This window comes from Dermacentor silvarum, chromosome 4 (genome assembly GCF_013339745.2).
Source record: "Dermacentor silvarum isolate Dsil-2018 chromosome 4, BIME_Dsil_1.4, whole genome shotgun sequence".
In the NCBI taxonomy this organism is placed as follows: domain Eukaryota; kingdom Metazoa; phylum Arthropoda; class Arachnida; order Ixodida; family Ixodidae; genus Dermacentor; species Dermacentor silvarum.
Window position 1 is genome coordinate 26,109,584 of NC_051157.2, and position 23,875 is coordinate 26,133,458.

Sequence of the window (23,875 nt, forward strand, 5' to 3'; positions counted from 1 at the left end):
GAACCAAGAACGCCGAGAGCATGCGAGACACCGCTTTCCCAGAAAGGAAACAGGTGTGGGGACACCGAGGGCCAGTGCACGAGGCAACGGCAAGGCAGCGCCTGGAGGAAACGTCAGCGAGACGCTGGCCAAGTTTCCAAGTCTCCAAGCACACGCGCGTTGTTTGTTCGTCGCAACCAGGTCGTCGCTCCTTGCGGCGCCTCATACAACTGCGCTCAGATCGTTTCGCTTTGATGAACTTATAGTTCTTTTTCGGTGTCAGGGTCGCTTACGCTGTTTTGGTTAAGGTTTGTTAACGCCACATCTTCGCTCAGCGCCCTTTCGCAACGTGGCGCCGACTATGGATGTAGTTGCATCGCGATTCTTTATTTCCCTTCTTTTGGTGTCAGCGGTAAGTTGCCGTAATAATATATTAGGTTGAGCAAGGGTGACCCGTTGATTTTTGCTCTCCGTTCTGGTCACGAATCGGCGCAACGATATCATTGCGGATCGCCTGGGTAGTAATGTAATATGCCCCGTGCCTGGCGCAGCTTGTTGCCTTTCTTTTGCTATTTATAGAATGTTGTAGGCAATGCCGGGAAAACTGGATGCAACAGCTGCTGCACCATATTTGGCGGCCTTGCGACGGCTGTCTTTTGCTTCTGACTGGGTGCACGGCTGGCTGCGCGCTAACACTGTCAAGCAAAACCGGAGCTCTCTCACTTTTTGTCATTTTCTGTTCTATTATAAATCGGTTGTTGTGGAGAGATTGATCTAGTAATTACCTCGGCTACTTCATTTCACCATGTTCTACAGAAAAGAATATTAAATCTAGTGATAATGAAGATAATCATAATATAGATAAGGATTCCTCAAAGAAAAGTTGACTCGACATCTATCGTCTCTCTACGTCACTACCAATATGTTGTATACACGTGTTTCGCAGCCTTTAACCATTGGTGCATGAGTCCTCCATGTACTAACATGAACGAAGGGCCCAATCATATAGCACTGAATACAGCAGTGCGTTGTATGCCATTTCGTACATAACCATTCAGCACCATTTACATAAACACCGATCTAACTCTGCGTCCAGGAAGTCCTTCAAAGAGATGTTCTCCATTTGCTGCAAGTGACCTGCTGGCCACGGTCCAAGTACTTTTTTTAGGGGCGAAGCTCCTTATAGCGGCACCCGTTCGTCCCCGTCGTAGTAGGTAGCCACGTCTAGTTTTATGAATTGCTCAATAGATGGCGTTGTGTGTCCGTATATGTATGTATACCCATATATACATATATATGTATACGTATAGTATAACCGGAAACCGACTTCCGCTTCCGGTTCCGCTTCCGTTTCCACTTCCGGTTCCGCTTCCGGTTCCGGAAGCCAGCTTCCGGCTTCCAGAGAACGCTTCGGGCGTTTTATGAAAAAAAAAATTCCCAAAGTTGTGTCCGTAGCGCGGAATCGAACCAGGGGCCCGTCGCTTCCGAACGCGCGGCGCTAACCACTACGCCACGAAGCGCACATAGACACACGCACCACGATGGCAATAAATACCCAACATTAACGAAAGGCCGCGTTTCTAGCGCGTTTCTAACGCGTTTGTGCTAGCGCGTTACGGCCCGTGTAAGAAGCTGGTGTAAGACGCTGTAGCCTCTCCGCCTTACCTTAATAATTAATTATGGGGTTTTACGTGCCAAAACCAGTTCTGATTATGAGGCACGCCGTAGTGGGGGACTCGGGAAATTTGAACCACCTGGGGTTCTTTAACGTGCACCTAAATCTAAGTACACGGGTGTTTTCGCATTTCGCCCCCATCGAAATGCGGCCGCCGTGGCCGGGATTCGATCCCGCGACCTCGTGCTCAGCAGCCCAACACCATAGCCACTGAGCAACCACGGCGGGTCTCCGCCTTACCTTGAACGCGTTTCGAACGCGCTGCCCAAGGCGGTGGCAAGTCAAGTTCAAGTCGAGGAGCGTTTATGAATACGGGGGGTATACTCTCTCAGCAGTCATGTGATGGCGTCGGCAAACGCGGTGCACGTTCCGGCATGTGTAAATGGCTGCGTAAGACGCTGTGGCCGCTCCCCCTTACTAGAGAGTACTGCACGTTTCTAACGCGTTTGTGCTAGCGTCCCTTTAAGCGGGAGATCCGATGATTCCCTCCGGAGCTTCGCCACTCATCATCATTCACCCCGTGGATATGCTGTGATTTTTTTTTCTATTTCTATTGTAAAGGGACGCTTGTCTAATCTTAGTCTTTTTTTTTTTTCGAATGTTCCTCCCTTAGCAGGTTATTTCGGGCACTCAAGATGGCGTCTTCTATGCGAAGGAACTACCTAGCAGAGAAGGAACGCCGAAATTTTGTTCCTTTTCTACCATGTCTGTACTCGATGGTAATGTCTTCATTCCTTGACACTTCTGTACTAAGGAATCTGGCCAATTGTGGGGAGTTACCATAGCGAAAGGATTGCTCTTAGTATGTTTCTTAATATGAGAGCCATATTTGCCGACTTCATTGCTTGCAAGGGATGGGTACATTCGTAAGTTCGTCTTTGAGAGAGAGAGAGAGAGAGAGAAAAAAAGAATAGATGCAAGAAGCGCAGCATGGTCATGCAGAACACTCTGAACACCGTGGTCGCGTCTAGTTGTGCGCCGACCACTGCACTGATTACCATTCATCGCGCTTCCGAGGGCCGCCACGGAAGAAATGCAGGCTTGAAGACGTGAAAACTTCGGCCTCACTTTCTGACGGTTATGCCTTTTTTGGATGCAAATGATTCGCATAGTGTCTATCTTGAAAGTTGAAATCAGTGACAGGATTTGGATTGCTTGCGTACCATCTGATTCTGTGCTTTCGGGCAGTCATGTTCTTGCGACTCGTGCTATGTTTTGTTTATGCAGTCAGGTTACCCGCCGTCGCGTTTCAGCCGTTATAGCGTTTTTATGCTGAGCTCAAGCTTGCTGGTTCCATTCCAGGCAGCAGATGCTGACGGTATTCGAAAACACCCTGTTTTCAGCGACGGCGCCTGTTAGCTTCTGAAACGGTGAAAGTAAGAGTGTCATTCTATTATTTCATCTTATTCTTATTTACCCTCAAACCCGCAGCGGTGGCTTAACGGATGTGGTGCTGCACTGCTAAGCACGAGGTCGCGGGATCAGATCCCGGCCGCGATGGCCGCACTTCGATGGCGGTGAAATGAAAAAAAAAAAAAAAAAAAAAAAAAAAAAAGCCCGTGTCCCGAGCATTCGGGGCACGTTAAAGACCACCTACTTCAGCGCTTCTTGAATCCCACGTGTACACGCCTTGAGACTGAGATGCTGTGAGTTATTAATTTTTATTGTTATTATTCCTTCGTGTATGGATTCGTCCCCCCCCCCTGCCCCCCCCCCCCCCCCCCAAAAAAAAAAAAAAAATGCTGGCACGTGTACTCCTGATCAAGGACGTGGAGGAACTCGAGTAGGCGTCTTACCGAAGATTCACCGTTCGCCACGGTTGCCTGCTTTTCCACCTGAACTTTCACATTAATCCGGATTCTTAATGAGCGCTAAAGCCTTATCATGTACTGCAGCGCTGCGTACAAATATTGATTTAGATATCGCTAGATTTTGTTACAAGATCTCGCTACTCTTCTGCGTGTACCCAGTTTTGATTCTTGAAGGCTTGGGCAGAGTTCTGCTCAGCAAAGAGCCACTCGGAGAAAATAACGAGCGACTTCGTTACGAACCCTTGAATGGCTGCGAAGAAAGGAGCATACTAGACGGATGATCATGTACTTCGCTTGAAGCTCTATTACGGGCAAAACAGCGCTGTCTTTGAGCTAGAACTCTATTACGGGCAAAACAGCGCTGTCTTTGAGCTAGAACAACATGTTTTCGTTCTTTGGATGTAGAAAAAATGGAAATGTTATAGATTGCGGGTTTTGAGTTTTGTTGGTGGTGGTGATACAAAAGAAAAAGAAAAAAAAAGAAATGAAAGAAACAGCTGCGTATTTTAGTGTCTGTTTCACTTTTTTATTTAGTGTCTGTTTTAGTCTATTTCTTAAGCATTTATTTTGTTTTATTATTTTTGTTGTTGTTGTTTCGGTTAGAGTATACTTTCGACCTAATAACCTTTTGTTGCATGTTGCGAGCGGCCTTTTTATCCCTGGTGAACTAAGTATGTGTTTTCGAGGGTGTCTTTTTTTTTGTCTTTTTTTTCAGGATTCGCCGAGTTGAAAGGCGCAGAGGTACAACTCATCTTGGCTTATTTCTCGAGTGGATGTCGTAAAACTGTCACCCAAGGGCGTAGTACAACAACAACTCAAGCCTGTAACAAAGAGAGAGAGAGAGAGAGAAGTCATAAGGGAAAGGCAAGGAGGTTAACCAGGCTGATCCCGGTAGGCTACCCTGCACTGGCGAAGAGGGAAAGGGGATTGAAAGAGAAGGAAGAGAGAAGTTCACACCCTGCACAGTTACACAGTCAAGCGTTCGTCGCTGAGTTTCGTCACAGGCGGTCATACAGGCCGGTGCAAAAAAAAAAAAAAAAAAAAAAAGAAAGAAAGAAATCACCGCCCAAGCATTCAGTACAGATGGTTAACCAGCGAAGCTGAAACATGAGGCCCCAGTGTTTATCACTGGCTTAATTCCGACGGTACATTAAAGTTTTTTTCAATTATTGGTTACCTCTTTGTGTTTCTTAATTCGGTTACACACACATTCGGCTGCGAATGGAGAAAATGCCGTCACTGACGGCATGCCCACAGTCCGCCGTTGTCTCATTGCCACTTGCGATACTTCAAAATTAAATTGCTTTGAAATTAAATCTGTCCGTCACGTAAAACAATTAATGGCTCATACCCCCTTAAGCAATGGCTGATACCCTCGTAAACGCGGCCTCCCCATTACGACTACAGAAAGAGAAGTGAAATTCCACGCTGGAATGATGAGCAGCAATGGAGCCGGCTGTGAAAGAAGACTACGACGACCAACGTGGCAGCAGGGGCACGAGCGCGTTCGCGCGGTTGCGCGCCAACGAGCCAGCTGTGGAAGACGAAGACGCTCGAGTCATTGTTGATGATGGTAGTTTCTGCATACAGGCGACGAACGGACGAATCGGCTAGCCATATACAGCTTCGCTGTAAAAACGCAAAGTGCCTTTGTAGCCGTGCATATAGCAGTCGCACGAGGCCACGGGCTCAAGATCTCCTCCGTAAAAGGCCTGTCGTGTAAGTGCCCTAAAGCCGCCCGAAGGGCTCTCCTCTCATCTTCGTATCTGGGGCAATTCACATAAGAGATGTCACGGGGTTTCCTCTACACCACATGTGCAGCAGTTGGCATTGTCCGTAATTACAATTAGGAATGAACAGGCGTTTGTATATATATATATATATATATATATATATATATATATATATATATATAAACTTGATTAAAAATAAAGAACTGTTGCTCCAATCCACACTGTGAAGGTTGTTGAACAGCGAAGCTGTCAACGACACCCACAGCCATTACCCATTGTGACGTCACTTGAATCAGTCAGTCAGTGGTTTGTTTGCATGTTGGCTTTCGCGGATGGCTAATGTGATCGCCAGCTCTTCGGCTTCCGTGATCGTGCAGGGGCGGGTCGATGCCCCGAAGGTAACGTGGCCTCGGCGGTCACAGACCACTGCCACTGCGCCCTTATTCTTCGTCCCGTACATGGCGGCGTCCGTAAAACGGGCCGTGGTATGGAACCAGAGTGTTTTCTCTATGTACTGGGCCCTCGCTCTCCTCCTGCCGGAGTGTAGGTTAGGGTCCATGTTACGTGGTGTTGGGGCAATGTGATACATGTCTTGGACGCGACGAGGTATCGTGCAGGTTTCTTGGGTTCGTAGTGTTGTGGCTTTGAAGCCCAAGGTTCGTAGGACCTGCCGGCCCGTGTGAGACCGTGCAAGTCTCTGTTGTTGTGAGACGTGAAGGGCTTCTGAGAGTTCGCTAATGGTGTTGTGAAACCCCAGCGCCAATAATTTCTCAGTCGATGTACTCATCGGCAAGCGGAGAGCGGTCTTGAAAGCCATCCTCAAGAGCGTGTCGGCCTGTTTCGTCTCGGATAGTGTGCGATGGTTGTAGGGCAGGCTGTATGTGATTCTGCTCGCCACCAGGCTTCTGACCAGTTAGAGGGTGTCCCCTTCCTTCATGCCTCTATTCTTGGATGTTACACGGGATATCATGCGTGATATCGCCTTCACACTGATTTTGAGGAGCGTAAGGGCGTAGGTAGCCCACTGGTTAGACTGCAGCCACATGCCCAGCACCCTGAGCAATGGTATGAGGCCCCCGTTGAGGTGTACCTCGAGTTTTTGTGTTGGATCTGTGGGGACCGTGTGGTTACCCCGGCCTCGCCAGACACGTATGAGTTCGGATTTCTGGGGCGAGCATTGTAGTTGGCTGACGTATTCTTGGATGAGGTGAGCTGCAGTTTGCAGCCGTTCTTCTTTTTCAGTGAGGGACCGTGTTGTGGTCCAGAGTGTTATGTCGTAGAAGGCGTGGCGGAGGCGTTCTGCATACTGCAGTTTTCTTGCAAGGCCGATCATGGCGATGTTGAAGAGCGTGGATGAGATGACAGCTCCTTGTGGTGTGCACTTGTTCGGGAGGGTGGTATACTGCAGTCTGGATCTCCCCAATCTTCAGCTCCGCCGTGTGGTGGCTTAGGAAGCTCTGAACGTACTTGTAAGTTCGCTCGCCGCAGTTGGTATTGGCGAGCCCTTCTAGGATTCCTTGGTGACTGATGTTGTCGAAAGCTCCTAAGATGTCGATTGCTAGGAGGGCATGTTCGCCGCTGCGGGGAACGTTGCTGAGGACTTCTTCCTTGATTTGGAGTAATACGCCTTGGGTGGACGGGCCTGCGCGGAAAACCGAACATGGTGTCCGGCAGGTGCTTGTTGTCTTCTAAGTGTCTCTGTAGTCTCTTATGTATGATTTTCTCGTACACCTTACCGAGGCACGATGTGAGCGAGATGGGTCTGAGGTTTTCAATTGCCAATTTCTTGCCCTGTTTGGGGATAACAATTATTCGTGCGTGTTTCCACATCGCCGGCACCGTACCTCGTTCCCAGTGTTGGTTGAGAAAGGCCGTGAGCGCGGAAATGGCCTTGTCACTGAGGTTTCTGATCACGGTGTTCCTGATGCGGTCCGTGCCCGCCGCTGTGTTACCGGTGGTGGCTGCGATGGCCGCCCTCACCTCGTTCTCTGTGATAGGTTCGTCCAATGGTGGGTTGGGTTGTACCGTGTATGGCGCTGTACATGGTTGGGGGTGTGGGAGCGGGATCTCCATAGCACTTGATCTTGATGGTGTCGATGAGGTCTTGATGGCTGCCTGAGTAGGTGTGTAGTAACCACTCCAGGGCCTTGCGCCCCTCTCCTATGGTTTTGGTGAGGTCCAGGATGGGTTTAAGTGCGTGCCACGTCTTGGCGGTACCCAGGGTGCCACCGAAGGAGTCGAAGAATTTATACCAGTTCGCCGAGTCGAGTTGCATGACATAATCTTCTGTTCCGCTGTTATTTGTGCATAGCGTGTCTTTAGTTTCCTGCTGTTCTGTGTTTTCCAGCGGTGGGTGAGGCCCTGTTTGGCGTCCCACAGGTGTAATAAATGGGAATTCACCGCTGGTGTCTCTTTCGTTCTGGCGATTTCCTTTGTGTGTTGTTGTTTCTGTCAGGCGGAGGTTGTCGCACCAGTCTTCCAGGTTCGTGATTGTGTCTGCGTCCTGTTCTTGGGATTCCTTGATTTTCTCCAGTCAGTGAGTTTGGCTGTGCCGATCTGCCTGCGTAGGCGTCCGGTCTGTAGCGTTATGTTCAATATGTAGTAATCGCTGCCTAAGTTTTCGGGTGTGCTGAGCCATTCGGCTCGCCTGGTTTGTGTGATGAAGGTCAGGTCGGGAGTGGCGTTGCGTGTTACGCTGTTATCTTCCCTCGTCGGTGTGTTCGGGTCTGTGAGGAGTGTGAGGTGACTCTGTTCCATTAGTGTTTCTAGCTGAAGACCCTTCTAGTCCTACCTCTGGTACCCACATAGCACGTTCTGAGCGTTGAAATCGCCCATGATTACCAGAGGGCGGTCTTTGGCGAGGCGGGGGGTCCCTGAAGAGTTTGCCAATGCTTGCCCGCCTTGGGCTGAGGGAGTTGGGAGGGGGGGGGGGGGGGGGGGGAGGCTGTAGACGTTTAGAACGGAGGCACTCTTTCTGTGGTTGCCTTTGTAGACGAGTTCGAGGAGTACATGTAGTACGTCTACGTCGTCTATGGGTTTGTGCTGTATGGTGGTGATGTTTTTGTATACGGGTGTGGCTACCTTCCATTTGTCGTCTTGACTTGCGTGGTATTTCTCGTAGCCATGTAGTGTTGGCCAGGTACCGGGCTCTTGTAGTGCTATGACCCCTGGTGGCTTTGAGGATTGAGCGATCAATTGAGTCAGTAGCCCTTTCTTCCTTCGGTGCCCACGGCAGTTCCATTGCCAAATTTCTAAGTTTTCTTTGACTTGCTTGTGTGGTCTAGGCATTGTTGGGTGTCGTGGTAAGTGATGTTATAATCTTGGGTATTTGGTTCGGTCCTGCCGCAGGTGTGACTTTGCAGAGGTTTTGTCGTAGTGTTTTTTCGCAGTTTTATGGAGTGAAGCTGGCCCTTAAGCTTGCTGTCTACAGCAAGGCGTTTGTAAAAGAAGCTCCTATTCGCAGGCGCACAGCAATAAACCCGGTAAAAGTTGTAATTGCATCTGCGGGTCCATGGCACATAGGAACTGGTTGGTAAACTCAGCTGTATTTTATTTTCTTAGCGGTAGAATATAGGCAAAACTGCTGAAGTTCCGCGCTGCATCGGTTCTCGACAATGGCATCGAGATTCATTCACATTTTTCATGTGCCTCACGGCCAGCTTTGTCGGCACATTCATTGCCAGTGATGTTGCAGTGCCCAGGTAGCCACTGAAACACAATGTCGTGGCCTCTGTCCACGGCTTATGGTAGCGTAATTGTACCTCTGCTATCCATGTTTGCTACGGCGCAGAGCTGATACGAGTGACTGTAGGGCTGCCTTCGAGTCACAAAATATAGCCCATTGATTTGGTGACTATTCGTGCGCATAAAGCACTACGCTACGGAGGGCGGCAAGTTGCAGACCCTGTCGATGTTGTGACATGGCTGATCTTGAACTTCTTGCAGAGTGATGTTGACGGAATAACTATCGCACCAGTAGAGCAGGCCAGAGTCGAAGCGCTATCTGTATAAATGTGAATTGGATTGAAGTAGGAATCGTGTAGTAGATGTAGAGCGGCTTGATTCAGGGCACAAGTAGGCTAGTCGGACTTCTTTGCAACTTCTGGAATGGAAAGCTGCACTTGTGGCTGCCGGAGACGCCACAAAGGACAAAGTGATCTTGCTGCAGGCTTGAAGTCTGATGGAAAAGAGGATGTTACAATGCCCGAAAAAGTTGCATCTGGTCTACTTTCCGAGAGAGAAACAAGGCGCTGAGACTGTAGTCGGGAAATGTGTCGAAGACTATTTAGAAGGGTGTCTGTGGCGACATACGTACTGATGGGATGTTCGCTGGCGATGGCAACTGTTGTGGCAAGTGTTTTTCCGAGCATGAAAGAAGCCCACGAATACACGCGAAGTACCTCGAGCGACCAGTCGCGCGGCAATTCTGCGCGTATTCGCGGGCTCCTTTCGCACTCGGAAAAACACATTTATGTAGCACGTATTGAGCAACAGAAAGCGGTATCGGGAGGTTTTCATGTTGCTCTACAATTTTCTCATTGACACTTTGAAAATTAGGGCAGTACTTCTCGAGCTAGATAATTAATTACAATTAGCTAATTAAATCTCCGAAACGAAAAAAAAACTGGCGGCTACTCCACTGTACTGGAAACAATACGCACTAGGTTTTCTTCGCGTAACGCCGTTCTCTTTTTTTTAATCGTGCTGCGTGATAGCTGGGACAACCTGTATATATATATATATATATATATATATATATATATATATATATATATATATATATATATATATAAAGCATTTCATCGGTGCATTCTCATCGTATCTCAATATGAGTAGTTTCAAAACGTGACTCTTAGTTTCTCTTTAGGCTTTGCACACCACGGTGTCTACTGCAAGCAAAAATCTCGCAGTTTCAAGAGTCTGCTCTTAAGCAGGAACCGTAAAGTAAGAGTCCATTATTATTTTGATAATTCAACAAGAATGAAAAATAGCTGCGAGTCGGCCTAGTTGGAACAGATTCATTTTCTCAAAATTTTTGCGCGCAAATAAACAGGGACGAAGAAAAGCGCTCGTCCTTGTGTCTCCTTTTCTTCGTCCCTGTTTATTTGCGCGCAAAAATTTTGAGAAAAAGAATGAAAATCCACGTCTGCGCAGGTACGCTGCATTACAAGCACATAGACCTTCCCTCCAGGTACAAGTTGTCAGTATGCATAATTGGATCTGCGTGCTAATTCGTCCTTGTTTTACTTGTGATTTGTTTTATTTGTGCGCGTGCATGTAGACAGACTCTCTCAAAGTATATAACTTTCCGATAAAGTGGTACACATTTTTGCACTGAGTCTCCTTCTGCCTATACTTTCTCCTTTCCCCTTCCCCACCTCTAGGGCAGCCAAATGGTTTTACCATGAGTAACCTGCCCGCCTTTTCCTCTCTCTCTCTCTCTCTCTCTCTCTCTCTATATATATATATATATATATATATATATATATATATATATATATATAGACGCTTTGAAGAGAAGGACAACATATACCAAAGTAGAAAGCACCTTTTATATTTGCAAGACGGAGCTTTTTACGGGTTAACGCATGCCACTACCTAGTGGAAAATAAAAAGAAAGAAAACATTACGTTAACTTGTGAACCTGCACTGGACCGCAGTTTCGCACGAAGTAATCATAATTTTTTTTCTCATCTTCAAGGAGCTTTCGCAATGTCACTGGCACGTCTGTCTCAAGTCTCTAGCAAGATTGAGCGTGCTTAATTGAAACAACAATGACCAAAGCAAATAAAGAGAACTTTATGGTCTGACAGCATCTCCATTCTGTCGCTGATATTAGTTTTCCCGTTTATTGCGCAATGGCAGCCTAAGCGCTTTTTGGTATTGCAGATGCGAGAAAAAAAGCGAGCCTTTCATATGCCAGCGGAAACCGCGAGTTTCCTGTTCCAGTTATCCAGAAACGATGTTTTTGCGAAAAGAAAAGTTTAAGCCGGGATATCCTCGCAGGAATAAAGTGGACCTCCAAATGGCGTGAATCCCAGAGAAAGTGCTCAGCTGGAACAGGGAAGTCGTTCTCTGTTGAAACGAAGCGGCGGTCGCGCAGAAATTGCAGGAATGAATTACTTTATATACTCACTGCTGCTTGAACACATGAATAGCGGACTATTTCGGTTCAGGCTTGCCGCTCAGGGATCCCATTCTGCACTCATTTCAGTGGAACGTAAGCGTACAGAAAAGTCAGGCGGGACATTACGCAATCGTTGAGCGCCGGCAGATGTCCGAAAAATGTAAACGCCAGTGGAACCAGGGGATCACTGCGGCCTTCCGTTTAGGCCCAATTTCTTGGTTAGTGCCACTTCTGAAAAAGACCCTGCGTTCAGATATTACTATTGTCTATATAGCACCCGTTCCTAATATATTGAATTTCCCTCGTATACTTGTAATCAGTGGTCATTTTCTGCCTTCATGGGGACATCTGTTTCTATCTTTCCGAGTCGCGCATGCTTGAAGGAAAAAAAAAGTAAGAAATGTCGATAAGCGTATTTCGTGAGCTAAAATCCCAATGGAGGACCCTTTGTTTTGCTGGCATTGTGTTTAACCGGTTAGACAGTATGCGCCTGTCAGCTGATAACTTGTGTAATTAGACACATATTTAGCGCCAGGTGGAAAGTAGTTGGTTTTGCATGGATATGCGATTGTGGAGCTTTCCATTTCATAGTTATGTCAGTGCTTCCGCTGCCTGTGTCGCCGCCTCATTGTTTGCCTTTCAATGGGAAAAGACTATGCTTGCAGGTGAACAGACTAACATTTTCAGTTGTCGTTAAAGTCAGCCTCTCCATGTTTTTCTCTGACAGACACATGTTAATAGGTATCTTCTCTCACACCATTGAATAGCACGGAAGGGCTACGCTCGGGCGAAGTTTGTTTGTGTAGTCAAAGGAGGCCGCTGATTAGAGAAATCCATCTTGTAAGCGCGTCACGTACGTACGCAGAGAGAATAAAAGAGAAGGAAAGGCAGTGAGGTTCACCAAATGACACCCGGTTTGGTGATTTGCAGTGGAAACAGGGAAGGAGAGAAAAGGGAAAGGGAATTGAGGTGATGCGCGCTCGGCATGTTCAAAGGCAGTCGCAGAAGCCCAGTTATCTGCGGGTTTCGAGTGGCGTTTTGTGCCGATGACGTTCAATTCCAGGATCGCAATGTATCCACTTCTGAGAAAGCCCTTTCGTCCAATCAGCTTACGGCACAACGTAGAGACTGCCTTTGGTCAACAAAGAAGTGCAGTACAGCAGAGGCTGTGTCCGATGGTGCACTCTACCTCGCCTCCTCAGTCCAATGTGTCTACTATAACACAAGCATTTGTGGTGGGCGGTCATCCGCAGCTCGCGCCTGTCGTTGTCCTTTGCATTTTGGTTGCTATACTGCTGGTGGATGACTTATTGTTACGTTTAGTCAGGTAGTGAAACTATGGCACGTGAGGTCACCATCCGCACATCCTCGCTCATCGTGTAGGGACCGTGATATGATAACAAGCAGCCTTTGCCGGATCATCAGGCAGCAGATGCTAAGTACTATTGTTGGGTGTAGTAAGCGGTTGCTTATCACCATCACCATCATCAGCCTATTTTTATGTCCGGTGCAGGATGAAGGCGTCTCCGTGCGATCTTCAATTACCCCTGTCTTGCGCTAGCTGATTCCAAGTTGCGCCGGCAAATTTGCTAATTTCATCACTCCACCTAGTTTTCTGCCGTCCTCGACTGTGATTCCCTTTCCTTAGCATCCATTCTGTAACTCTAATGGTCCACCGGTAATCTACCCCACATAATACATGGCCTGCCCAGCCCTATTTTACTGCGATAGCAATTATACGGAAACTTTAGGCGCACTTTTCCTGTCGTCGTCGCCATCACCGTGATGTTTTGTATAAAGTCCAAGGGCAATAACAACGTCGCCACGCGCCGTATGCTGCATGTGCGAGTGAAAGCGTGCGAGGAGGGCTGACGATCGCGGCTCAATCTCACGCGAGCAAGGGGAGGAAGCGGGAAGAACGCGCGCCGTCTTCCGTCGCGCGCTAGGCTCCAGGGTGAGGGGAGGGAGAAGGGGGTGGCGTCGTACTCCCGCAGCAACTGCGTATTCCGCGGCCGCGCGTGCCATATCTTGAAAGCGACCTGGGTTGAGGGCAGAGTCTTGGCGCTTCAATGGCTCATACCTTCGTACGTGCTGCGTTCTCGCCGCTGTGTTTGCGTTGAAGCGATAGGCAACACGATGGTCACTTCGCTCGCTGCTGCCGCCACGCTTCCTCACGCCATTGTTTTGACAGCGAGTGTCCGCGCTCATTGAGTGTGATGTGTTTATGTTTGCCTGTGCGCGCCCACAGCATGCTTGTTAATTTAGTTAGTAAGCGAATGTTTGCAAGTTCATGCGGCCGATAAAGCTACCGTATTTATTCGAATGTAACGCGACCGCGATTGTAACGCGAGAGTCGACTTTTCAGTCTACGAAATAAAAAAAAATAAAAAGAAAAAGAAAACCGCGAATGTAACGCGAGATGAATGGAAAGAGAAATGGTAACTTTATTCAAGGAATCAATTCGGGAACGAGTTCCCTTCACTTATCATCGTCGTCTGAGAAGGAAACGGAGCTTTCCTTGGCCGGTATTCTCGGGCGATCCTCGACAAGTGTTTCTGGGACTGTGCCAAGCTCGTTATCAGTGCCAAGAACGCTGTCAGCCGTTATACTTCGAGGGGTTCGGTGCCTGAAACGAGCCAAGTATCGCGATAGCGAAACTATTTCCGAAAGAGATCGCCCAAGAATCAAGTCATCCCTACCATCAAGCTCGTTTTAGATTAGGTACTTCTTAAAAGACCCCACAACAATTTCATTCGGGGACAGTACTAGGCCATTACGAGGCCGTTCCGACCAGCCCCGCACTTACAAAGGGTCTCCCATTGGTGTCACCATCCGAGAATCGTTGACTCATTGACATCGAGCTACCGAGCCGCGTCGGAGTTTCACAGCTCCTCGGCCATCAAAATTAATCGTCTCGCGAAGCGTACCGTCATACCTAAACGCTCTGCGACGCCATAACGCTGCGAATGAATGTAGTCGAAGCACGAAAGGCGCCGTAACCGTAACACCAGTCACAAGCACAGCGAAAATGGCGTCGATTACAATAAAAAGGAAGTTCTGACTTCGGTTGACTTGTCTATGAATTGAATCGAGACGTAAAGGTAGAGGTTAAGAACGTAACGTTAAAAACCGCGAAACTTAGAATATTTGTTTTAAAATCGTAAAGTATGCTGTTATTCGAACGTAACGCGAGGGTCGAGTTCAAGCAACGAAAATCACGAAAAAAAACGTGCGTTACAATCGAGTAAATACGGTAATATCCTTACGTTGTATAGCTGTCTATTAATTTCCTATCGCAATCGATGCTTCGCCTTTTGGGAGAAACTGCGACTTTTGTTCTCTTAATATCAAATAGAATATCTGCACTCCGTTTGCTCTCTGATCCACGCCGCTCTTCTCCTGTCTCTTAACGTTACGCCTAACATTTTATTGCGATAGCAAATATATGGACACTCCAAGCGGATTTCTGCCGTCGCCGTGAGGTTCCGTATAAAGTCCAAGGGCGATAAAGTCGTCGCCACGCGCCGTATGCTGTATGTGCGAGGGAGGCACATACAGCGCGCGAGGGACGCGCGCTTTCACGGAGAGCGAACGCACGGCGTAGAGCAAGCGCGATGTCTCCGTCGCGCGAAAGGCCGTGGGGGGGGGGGGTGGAAGCGAGAAAGAGGGGGGGGGGGCGACGTTGTGCTCCTGAACCAACTGCGCATTTAGCGACCCGGCGCAAGGGGATCTGGTGATTCTATCTCGCGCGCGAAAGGAGGAAAGTGGGAAGGCAGCGTGGGAGGGAGGGGGTGCGGCTTCTACTCGGCCAACAACAGCACACTTGTACTTCGCGCTACTGCGAGCGGTCGCGCGGACCGTATCTTGAAAGCGATTTGCACACAGCTCCTACCTTTGTATGTGCTGTGCTTTCGCCGCTCAGTTTCCGTTGAAGCGATAGACCGCATGAACATTCGCTCGCTGCTGCACAGCGCTTGCTCACGCCAGCGTTTTGGCAGTGGCTGTCTGCGGTCATCGAGTATGTTCGATTCATGTTTGCTTGTGCACGCTAACACCACGCTTGTTAATTCAGCTATAAGCGAATGTGTCCAAGTTTATACAGCCGATAAAACTACTATCCTTACTACGTATTGCTCTCTACTAATTTGCTATTGCATTTGATGCTTCGCCTTTCGTGTGAAACTATGACTTTCTTTTCGTTCCTTTGCTCTTTGCGCAGTCCTTAACTTGTTCTCGAGCTGCTTTGTTAACCACCAAGTTTCTGCCTAATATGCTAGCACGGGTAGAATGCAATGATTGTACACTTTTGTTTTCAATGGCAGTGGTAAGCTCCCAGTTAGGATTTGTTAATGCCTGCCGTATGCACTCCAACGTATTTTTATTCTTCTGTAAATTTTCTTCTCATGATCAGGGTCCCCTGTGTGTAATTGACCGAGATAAACGTACTGCTGTACATAATCTAGAGGCTGACTAGCCATCCTTAATTCTTGTTCCCTTGCCGTACTATTGAACATTATCTTTGTCTTCTGCATATTAACCTTCGACCTCATTCTCACATTTTCTCGGTTAAGATCCTTAGTCATTTGTTGTAATTCATTCCCAGTGCTGCTGAACAGGGCAATGTCCTCTGCAAACCGAAGGCTGCGGAGATACTCGCCGTGGATCCTCACTCCCAAGCCTTCCCAGTCTAATAGCTTGAATAATTCTTCTTAGCATGCCGTGAATAGCATTGGAGAGATTGTGTCTCCTTGCCTGGCCCATTTCCTTATAAGTAACTGTCAATTTTTCTTGTGAAAGACTAGGGTAGTTGCGAAATAATTGTAGATATTTTCCAAGGTATGGCTCCTTTCTTCTCGATTACACAATGCCTCTATGACTGCTGGTATCTCTACTGAATTAAATGCCTTTTCATTATTTGTAAAAGCCATATAGAGAGGTTGATTGTACTCCGCAGATTTCTCAATTACCCGATTGGTGACATGGATGTGAAGCATTGTTGCTTATATTGTTAGGGAAATTATGTAGGAAATTGTTACTAGGGTAATGTCTACGGTTGTCAGCTAACACCTCAATGTCAGTCAGAATGGGCGAGCTGTAAGGGGGGGGAGTAAAGAACCGGGAGAGAAAATATCAGACAGGATTGAGTAGAAGAAGGGGACCAGCTATCTTTCTCAAAAATGATTCGTTTTGTAGGTGGCGCAAATATATTATGTGCACCACCGGCTCTGGATATGGGCTGATGCAAGATAAAAATATTCGCACGCATAATCGTGCATATCTGCATGGTAGTGCGGCATATCATTTTACACTTACTTGGGTTTACTAAGTGAAAGATGTCATAATGCCACTTTTATTAGTTCCCGAAAAAATTATAAATCATTGTATTTAAACATCCGTGCCACAGTGGAATTTGTAGGTGCTGTTCATATTCACAGGTTCAGTTTAGCGACACTCTGCCCTCGGAACAAATACGAACAAAAAGGAGATATACGCAAAAATAATAAATACGAAGACTCATACTATAGTATACACAAAAAAATTGACTTCTGTGTAGATACATACTTGCCGTGGTAATGTGATTTGGATTAACTTACTGAGTCGTCATCATAATTCCGTTCTTATAGAAGTTGCCTCAATTTGTTAAATGGCACTGATGCCTTTTCGGAAAGCCAAGCGTTGCCGTTGAATTTATGCTCCTATAATTAATGCCGTTTGTGAACTCTGCGTACATATTAATTCTAGGACATTCTGCTAGCGTCATTTAAATAAACATTTTCTTCTTTAAGGGAAGGATTATCTGTGTTGTTAATGAACACTTCTCTTTTTGTGAGTGTACAGGCGCAAAAGGCCGCCGTAATATCATGAATATATGACGTCGACATACACCGCCATAATAATTTTCTGCTGAAAAAGGCCCGCCTAAGTCGTCAAAACATATTTCTACAAAGTCATACACACGTTCTCAGAACTTTAGTTTCACGGAAAGTTTTCTGGAAAAGAAACACGGCCATTTTACCTCCCGTCGCGCATAATTGAGGAGGCTTTTTTATTTTTTATTAGCTTGATAGAAGGAGCTATGTTGGTGCACAAATACGCGTCGCAGGATACTGCTTGGCTCTTGAAGAGGTGGCTCACTTAGATAAAAAATTCCTGCGCTTGTGTAGTTCAAACCCTGCTCAAATCATGCGCTTAATGTAGCTCCAATCCTGCTCAAATCCTGCGCTTGTGTAGTTGAAATCCAGCGCTAATCGAGCTCCACTAACGAGAAACCTGGGGAAGTGCGAAGCTGAGATGCGCCGCTGTTTTCCTTATGTTAAGTCACCGTTGGTTTGCACTACACAAGCGCAGGATTTGAGCAGGATTGGAGCTATATTAAGCGCTGGATTCAAATTATGCGCTAGTGTAGTTCAAATCCGGCCCTCATGCAGCTCGACTTATTTATTTATTTATTTATTTATTATTTATTTATTTATTTATTTATTTATTATTATTTATTTATTTATTTATTTATTTATTTATTTATTTATTTATTTATTTATTTATTTATTTATTTATTTATTTATTTATTTATTTATTTATCTGCTCTCTAGGTCAAGACATTACAGAGAGGAGTGGGTAAAACATACAAAATAAACAAAATACACAAGGAAAATACAATTATACAAGCATTCCAGTAATAGCAGTTTTGAAGGCATTTGTATCTGTGATTGAAGCTATGGCGGAGGGACCCTGGTTCGAGTCGGAGCTCGTGGCGAAAACAAATGAGCTAAAGTAGAACTTGCTGCGGCACTGAGGCACACCAACATTGTAACGGTGGTCGATGCGTTGGGAAATATATATGGGTGGTAAAAAAAGTGAGTCGCGCAGGACACGGTTAAAATGCTAAACTTTATGGAAAAGGCAGAGACGAGAAATTTATGACGAAGTGACAGATCAAGCAAACAGAGAGATGATCTCACTGGGGTGACACTAGCTGTTCGTGAATAGTTCGATAGAAGAAAGCGTACAAAGCGATTTTGGATTGCTTCGATTGAAAGGACGAGGGAATTAACATGGGGATCCCAATTAGAAGACGCATATTCCCATTTAGGACGCACTAAAGTTTTATAAAGTAGGATTTTTAAACTGTTAGGGGCAAGTGAGAAATTACGCTTTAAGTAAGCAAGTGATCGATTCGCGCTATTGATGAGGTGGTCTGTGTGTACTTGCCATGAAAGGTTCTCGGTAATGTGGACGCCTAGGTATTTGTATGAGGAAACTTGAGACAGCGGAGCGTCGTTAAGAGAATAGTTACAAGGTGGAAAATTACTAACATGGCGGAAAATTCTCATTACTTTACATTTTATTACATTCATTTTGATCAGCCAAGTATCGCACCATGCAGAGACGCTGTGTAGGTCTGCCCGAAGAATGACACTATCCGTTGTTGTTAATATTTCGCGGTAAATTACACAATCATCAGCGAATAACCTTATAAAGGAGGAAACGTTATTGGGTAGCTCATTTATGTATATAAGAAATAGCAATGGGCCCAGAACTGACCCTTGAGGGACGCCAGATTTTACAGGAGAGCTGTTAGAGTTATAGCCGTTAACTGACACGAACTGCGTACGAAAGGACAAGAAGAATTCAAGCCATTAGTATCCAAATTAAGTACGCCGAGTTTTAAGGGTAAGAGCCTATCGCAAACACAGTCGAAGGCTTCAGCAAAATTGATGAAGACGCAGTCGATGAAAGAGCAACAGTCAAGTCCAGAAAACAAGTCGTGGGTTAAGAGAGGAGTTGTGGTTCGCACGAATAAGTTTTCCTGGAGCCGTGTTGATGCGCATTAAAGAAGGAGTTTTCTTCGAGAACAGTTATTAAGTGACTGTAGGTTACGTGCTACATTAATTTAGAAGGTATGCTTGTCAAGTAAATAGGCCTATAGGGGCCAGAAGAGTGTACATTACTTTCTTTATGCAAGGGAACCACTTTCCCGACCTTCCAATCACTCGGGAAGTTCACAGGTATCTAGTGACTGCGAAAAAAGCATCGACAACATTATGGAAGATTAAGTTTTAGTATTTTTCAGGAAATTTGGATTGATAGCATGTTCGCCTGGTGAAGAAAGTTTTATTTTTTTCTATTAACATATCAATTCCAACCGAGTAAATAATAATTGAATCCATTAGCGGAAAATCGTATTGAGCAAGTTTCGGAAGTGACGTTGGTTCACTATCTGTAAAGGAAAATGAAAATACCTCGTTTAACACAGAACAGCAATTTCGTCTTGAAACTATTGCACTCTCTTCACCAACTAGCTCAATTAGTGTGTTGTTGTCACCCGTCGCCACCTTGAAGGGCTTCACTAACGTGCAACCTCGGGAAGTGCGGAGCAGTGATGCGCCGGTGTTTCCCGTATGTTATTATTGTGCTATTCTTGCACAACTAAGGAGAAATCGAGCGCTTTGGGGGGAGGGGGGGGGGGGGGGGCTGGTACCAGACTGGCATTTCGGCAGCGATTTTCACGGGTTTCTGCTAATTCCCGCATATACCTGGCTCATACCCGTATATATCCTATGCGGGTATGCGACACACGTGATTTTAGTATCGTTAATCGTGACGTACCTGACGAGCATGTGATGTTATTGATGTCATGACGTATCAGTCATGTTAGTCATACAATGGTACACTTCCATGCTAATTTTGGTATATACCAAGTGAACGAGACGCGAGTTTTCGGCAGATCTTGTTTTTGTGCGTGATCACGACGACATGACATCACATTAGACGGCGACAGCGCGGGCCCCTAAGAAGGGGCACTTCATTATTTCTACGGGGATGACTGTTATCTTGCGGGGATGTTTTCGCGTGGTTATCCTACGGGGATGAACCCTCGACCCCTAAAGATCGAGGGTTCAACTCCCACCAAAAGTCGTGGGTTTGCGTCACAAAAATCGTAAAGTACGATCTAACCGCAACCTACAGTAGTGATAGCTTCGGATTGTAATTTGAATATACGAGAAAAAATCCTGATAAGCAGCCAGGGATCTTTAATGCTATCGCGTTCCACTCTTAAAGGCGAAGCTTAAACGTCCACCAATTTTGATGGTGTTTCGATGTACTTTGGTTCTAGGCAACATTGAGGGGAATGTTGAAAACTGAGCCTTTTTAAATTTTGATCGGGCCCCATGTCGCAGAAAATACCGTGTCGGTGTCGGCGTAAATAGCGTCCAATAACGGTATCGCGTACCACTCTTAAAGGCGAAGCTTAAGCGGACTCGAAGTTTTTTTTATTGCGTAATTTTGCCCATACTTTAGTAGGACGAAGGGAAGAAATAGAATTAATGCAAACACAATGACGTTATGACAAATCAGGCAAAACATCACCACAAAATCACAAAGAAACTCTCAAAGCAACAATGTGAACCACAATAATAACACATATCAGGCACAGTGACAGTACAAATAAAGAACGCTCTCGTCAACGAAACATTTTTCACAAGAACTCATCATGCCCAACAATGCCGCTGTCCTCAAACATTTGTAATGATATTAAAGTACACTTTTGCATCACTCTTGTTGGACATGGACATAATAATTTCTTTAAATGGAGTGGTGTACAATCTAATGTCACATAAGACAATTTAAATCGGCGTCCTGATGTGTCATTATGCCTTTAAGGCTGTCGCCAGCCCCATTTAAAATTGTATGCCAAGCTTAAAATTAGGACCGCGCTTTCTTAACCCTGGGTGCCATCCCTATGTAAGGTCCTTGTCCTTGATATATAGTGTTTCGAACTATACTATGACGTTTCAATATGTTAACAGCGTTATGATAGGGGTGGTGGGTTGTCTCTCCTAAGAATGTGATAAGGAGACGTAAAGTTTCTTTGTGGGCTATAACTGATCCTTCGGGGAACACAAGGTGTTGCAGGCGCACATGCGGAAGGTCCTTTTTTTTTTGCAGATTCTGCAGGAGAGCGTCTTTTTTATCTTGGAATTTCGGGCAGGACCACAGTAAGTGTTCAATGTCTCCTGCCTGACTTTGCGTTATGACTTTGCCTAAGCCATTCAGAAAACGGCTACAATAGAGCGAACGCTGACCAGTGCCATTGCGCATGGACGGGTGCATACATCGCAGAAGTTCTTGCATAGCACACAGATGACATTATATCAGGTGCGAAGAAACCAAGAAACGCTGTCAGAATGGGCTCTAGATAGCGCGCCGGGTTTGATTGACCGCGTGAAAATAAGAACAAAAATGAAAGAAAAAAAAGACAGCGATCCCCCTTTCGTAAGCATTTCGTAAGAACGAAATGCGTCTTTTTTTACATGTATACATCACATGTTATCAATTTTTGCTTATGCAAGCAATGTTTTTTTCTTTATTACTAGATATTTGGGAGGTGTTGCCACCATTACGCGGGGCCGACTGCTCCTTCAGACATAGAACGAATATATACTGAAACTAACAATAACAATCCGATACTGGACAAAGGATAGGAAACAAAAACGGGAACGTCAAACTTACGTGCACTAAATTTCGCTAAAGACAGCGCCCCACAGAGACCATATAAAACGCACTAGAATGAAAAGTCAGCTCACATAGATACACTACATGCACGTGAATTCAGCCGCTAAGATTAATACAAAGGGCAATCAATAACTTCCAAAAATAATACTGACACCCAGAAATCTCTGGGGGCACAACAGCGCTCGCCTATATAGCCAAATTCAATGGCTGATCTTGGGAGAAGCGGGAAGGTAGGCCCCTCAATAATGTCACCGCCAAAGCATCCGCCAGGGGTTGCGTTACTATACGAGTATACGGAGGCACACATGCATATGGTGTGTGTCTGTGTGTGTGTGTGTGTGTGTGTGTGTGTGTGTGTGTGTGTGTGTGTGTGTGTGCGTGTGCGTGTGTGTGTGTGTGTGTTTGCTGAACTAGGTTATTGTATATCATTAGGATATACTCTGCGTCCGAACAACACTAACACGAAAGTCAACAGGACCACTTGTGGTCAACACCGGCGTCAAGCTGATGAAACTTGGAAGCCTGTTTTGAGCAACTACATAATACAGTCCATTCTTACAAGTCATGCTTACAACTATCAAGAAATCCACGGACTGGTGTTTCTGCAACAAACACTAGAACGGACCACACACGAAACTAACGTTCTTCTCACGCGCTTGCGCTGGTCCGCATTTCGGTCCTCTTCCTCTATTTATAGCGTCGCTTGACCTTTGCGAATATGCGCCAACAACTTGCGATTTGTATATTCCCATGTATACAGCGCAGTGCCCATTACAGACAGACGACTATAGGCACTCACATCAAAGGCCGCACGTACACGACATGCCAACAATTAGCGCTAGACGATGAGATGCGCTTGCAGGGGCTGTAATGTCCTGCGGTGCCTTATGACACGCATTTCTCGTCTCCTATAGCTGCGCGTCGATTACGAATGACGCACGCAAGACGGCCTCGGGTCCATCTCGGACAAGTTGCGGTTCCGCTCACCTGGGTGTTCGATGACCGTGTGCACGTGGAAGCTTCCCGCAACCATGATGATCGAGTAGAGGAGCTGAAAAGGTTGAGGAAAAGGATAAACAGAAAACACATCAGCCGAACGCGCACTCCAATTTCGCGATACCCCATATAACAACACGCGCACGTCAGAGTGAGCTCCTCTAAGGGTTCACGCGTTTGCGGTTACAAGAATCCGCGTTTTGGTCTTTGTTTATTTTTTTATTGATTTCGTTTCGCTATGTATCGTGCTACGCGAAGAAGCCCCGGGCATGCGTACCTTCTTATTGAACTCGCAATACGTTGTGGCTGCTCGATATGACCTGCTTTAATCGAGGGTCTAGTGTGAGTGATTTATTTGAATTAAATCAGAAATGCTGGCAGCTGTTATGTCTGCGGCTTCTTCGCGAACAATAAATTGTCCAATTATCAAAGTATGACAGCATGAGGCGATAAAAAAAAAAACGTTGCGACAATAAAGCACATTTTGTAAACGTTCTTAAATAGTTAATATTAAAGAAAAAAGCAGCAGTAGGACACATTCTGCACTTTCTGCGATTAAACACAAGTCAATCAATCAAGTGAGTCGAATAATACAAAATAAATAAACAAACACACAAGGACATTCTAAGTGTTAGTACAGCGATTACAATGTCACTTTCAGTAAAGAAAGTTAATAAAGCTTTCAGAGCTGATCGCTGTAATGACGCGTTATCCCATTGCTCAAGCAACTTTTCTATGCTGAAAGGACGATCATCAAGGATCATCATTGTTGTCCTCAAAGCCCATGTTTGCTGTTCAAACTTCCGACAGCTTATGAAAGGCCGCACGTGCAGCAAGGCATAGCTGAACGATGTATAGGATACAAAGAACTACCTGCACACGCCACTACCAATATGGTGCTATAATACAGGAAGCTCTTTACTTTGGGCAACAACAAAAATATTTCTATACGTAATTTCTGGGAATTTCTAGCTTTTTTGGCATACACCCCTCCCCCCCCTTTCAAGTTAAGCGCTTCGTTTCACATTGATTACAGCAT

At 46.0% G+C, this 23,875-nt stretch overlaps 1 protein-coding gene across 4 annotated transcripts in view; it reads right to left on the bottom strand.

The window, feature by feature from the left end:
- Window positions 1-23,875, bottom strand: part of LOC119449644 (uncharacterized) — a 365,645-nt gene that overhangs the window by 73,971 nt on the left and 267,799 nt on the right. For all 4 annotated transcript variants that reach the window (XM_037712865.2, XM_037712866.2, XM_049665344.1 and 1 more), the window contains exon 2: window positions 22,828-22,891. In XM_037712865.2, coding sequence (XP_037568793.1) covers window positions 22,828-22,873 — 46 coding nt within the window. In that variant the 5' untranslated portion in view covers window positions 22,874-22,891. The remainder of the gene's footprint in view (window positions 1-22,827; window positions 22,892-23,875) is intronic.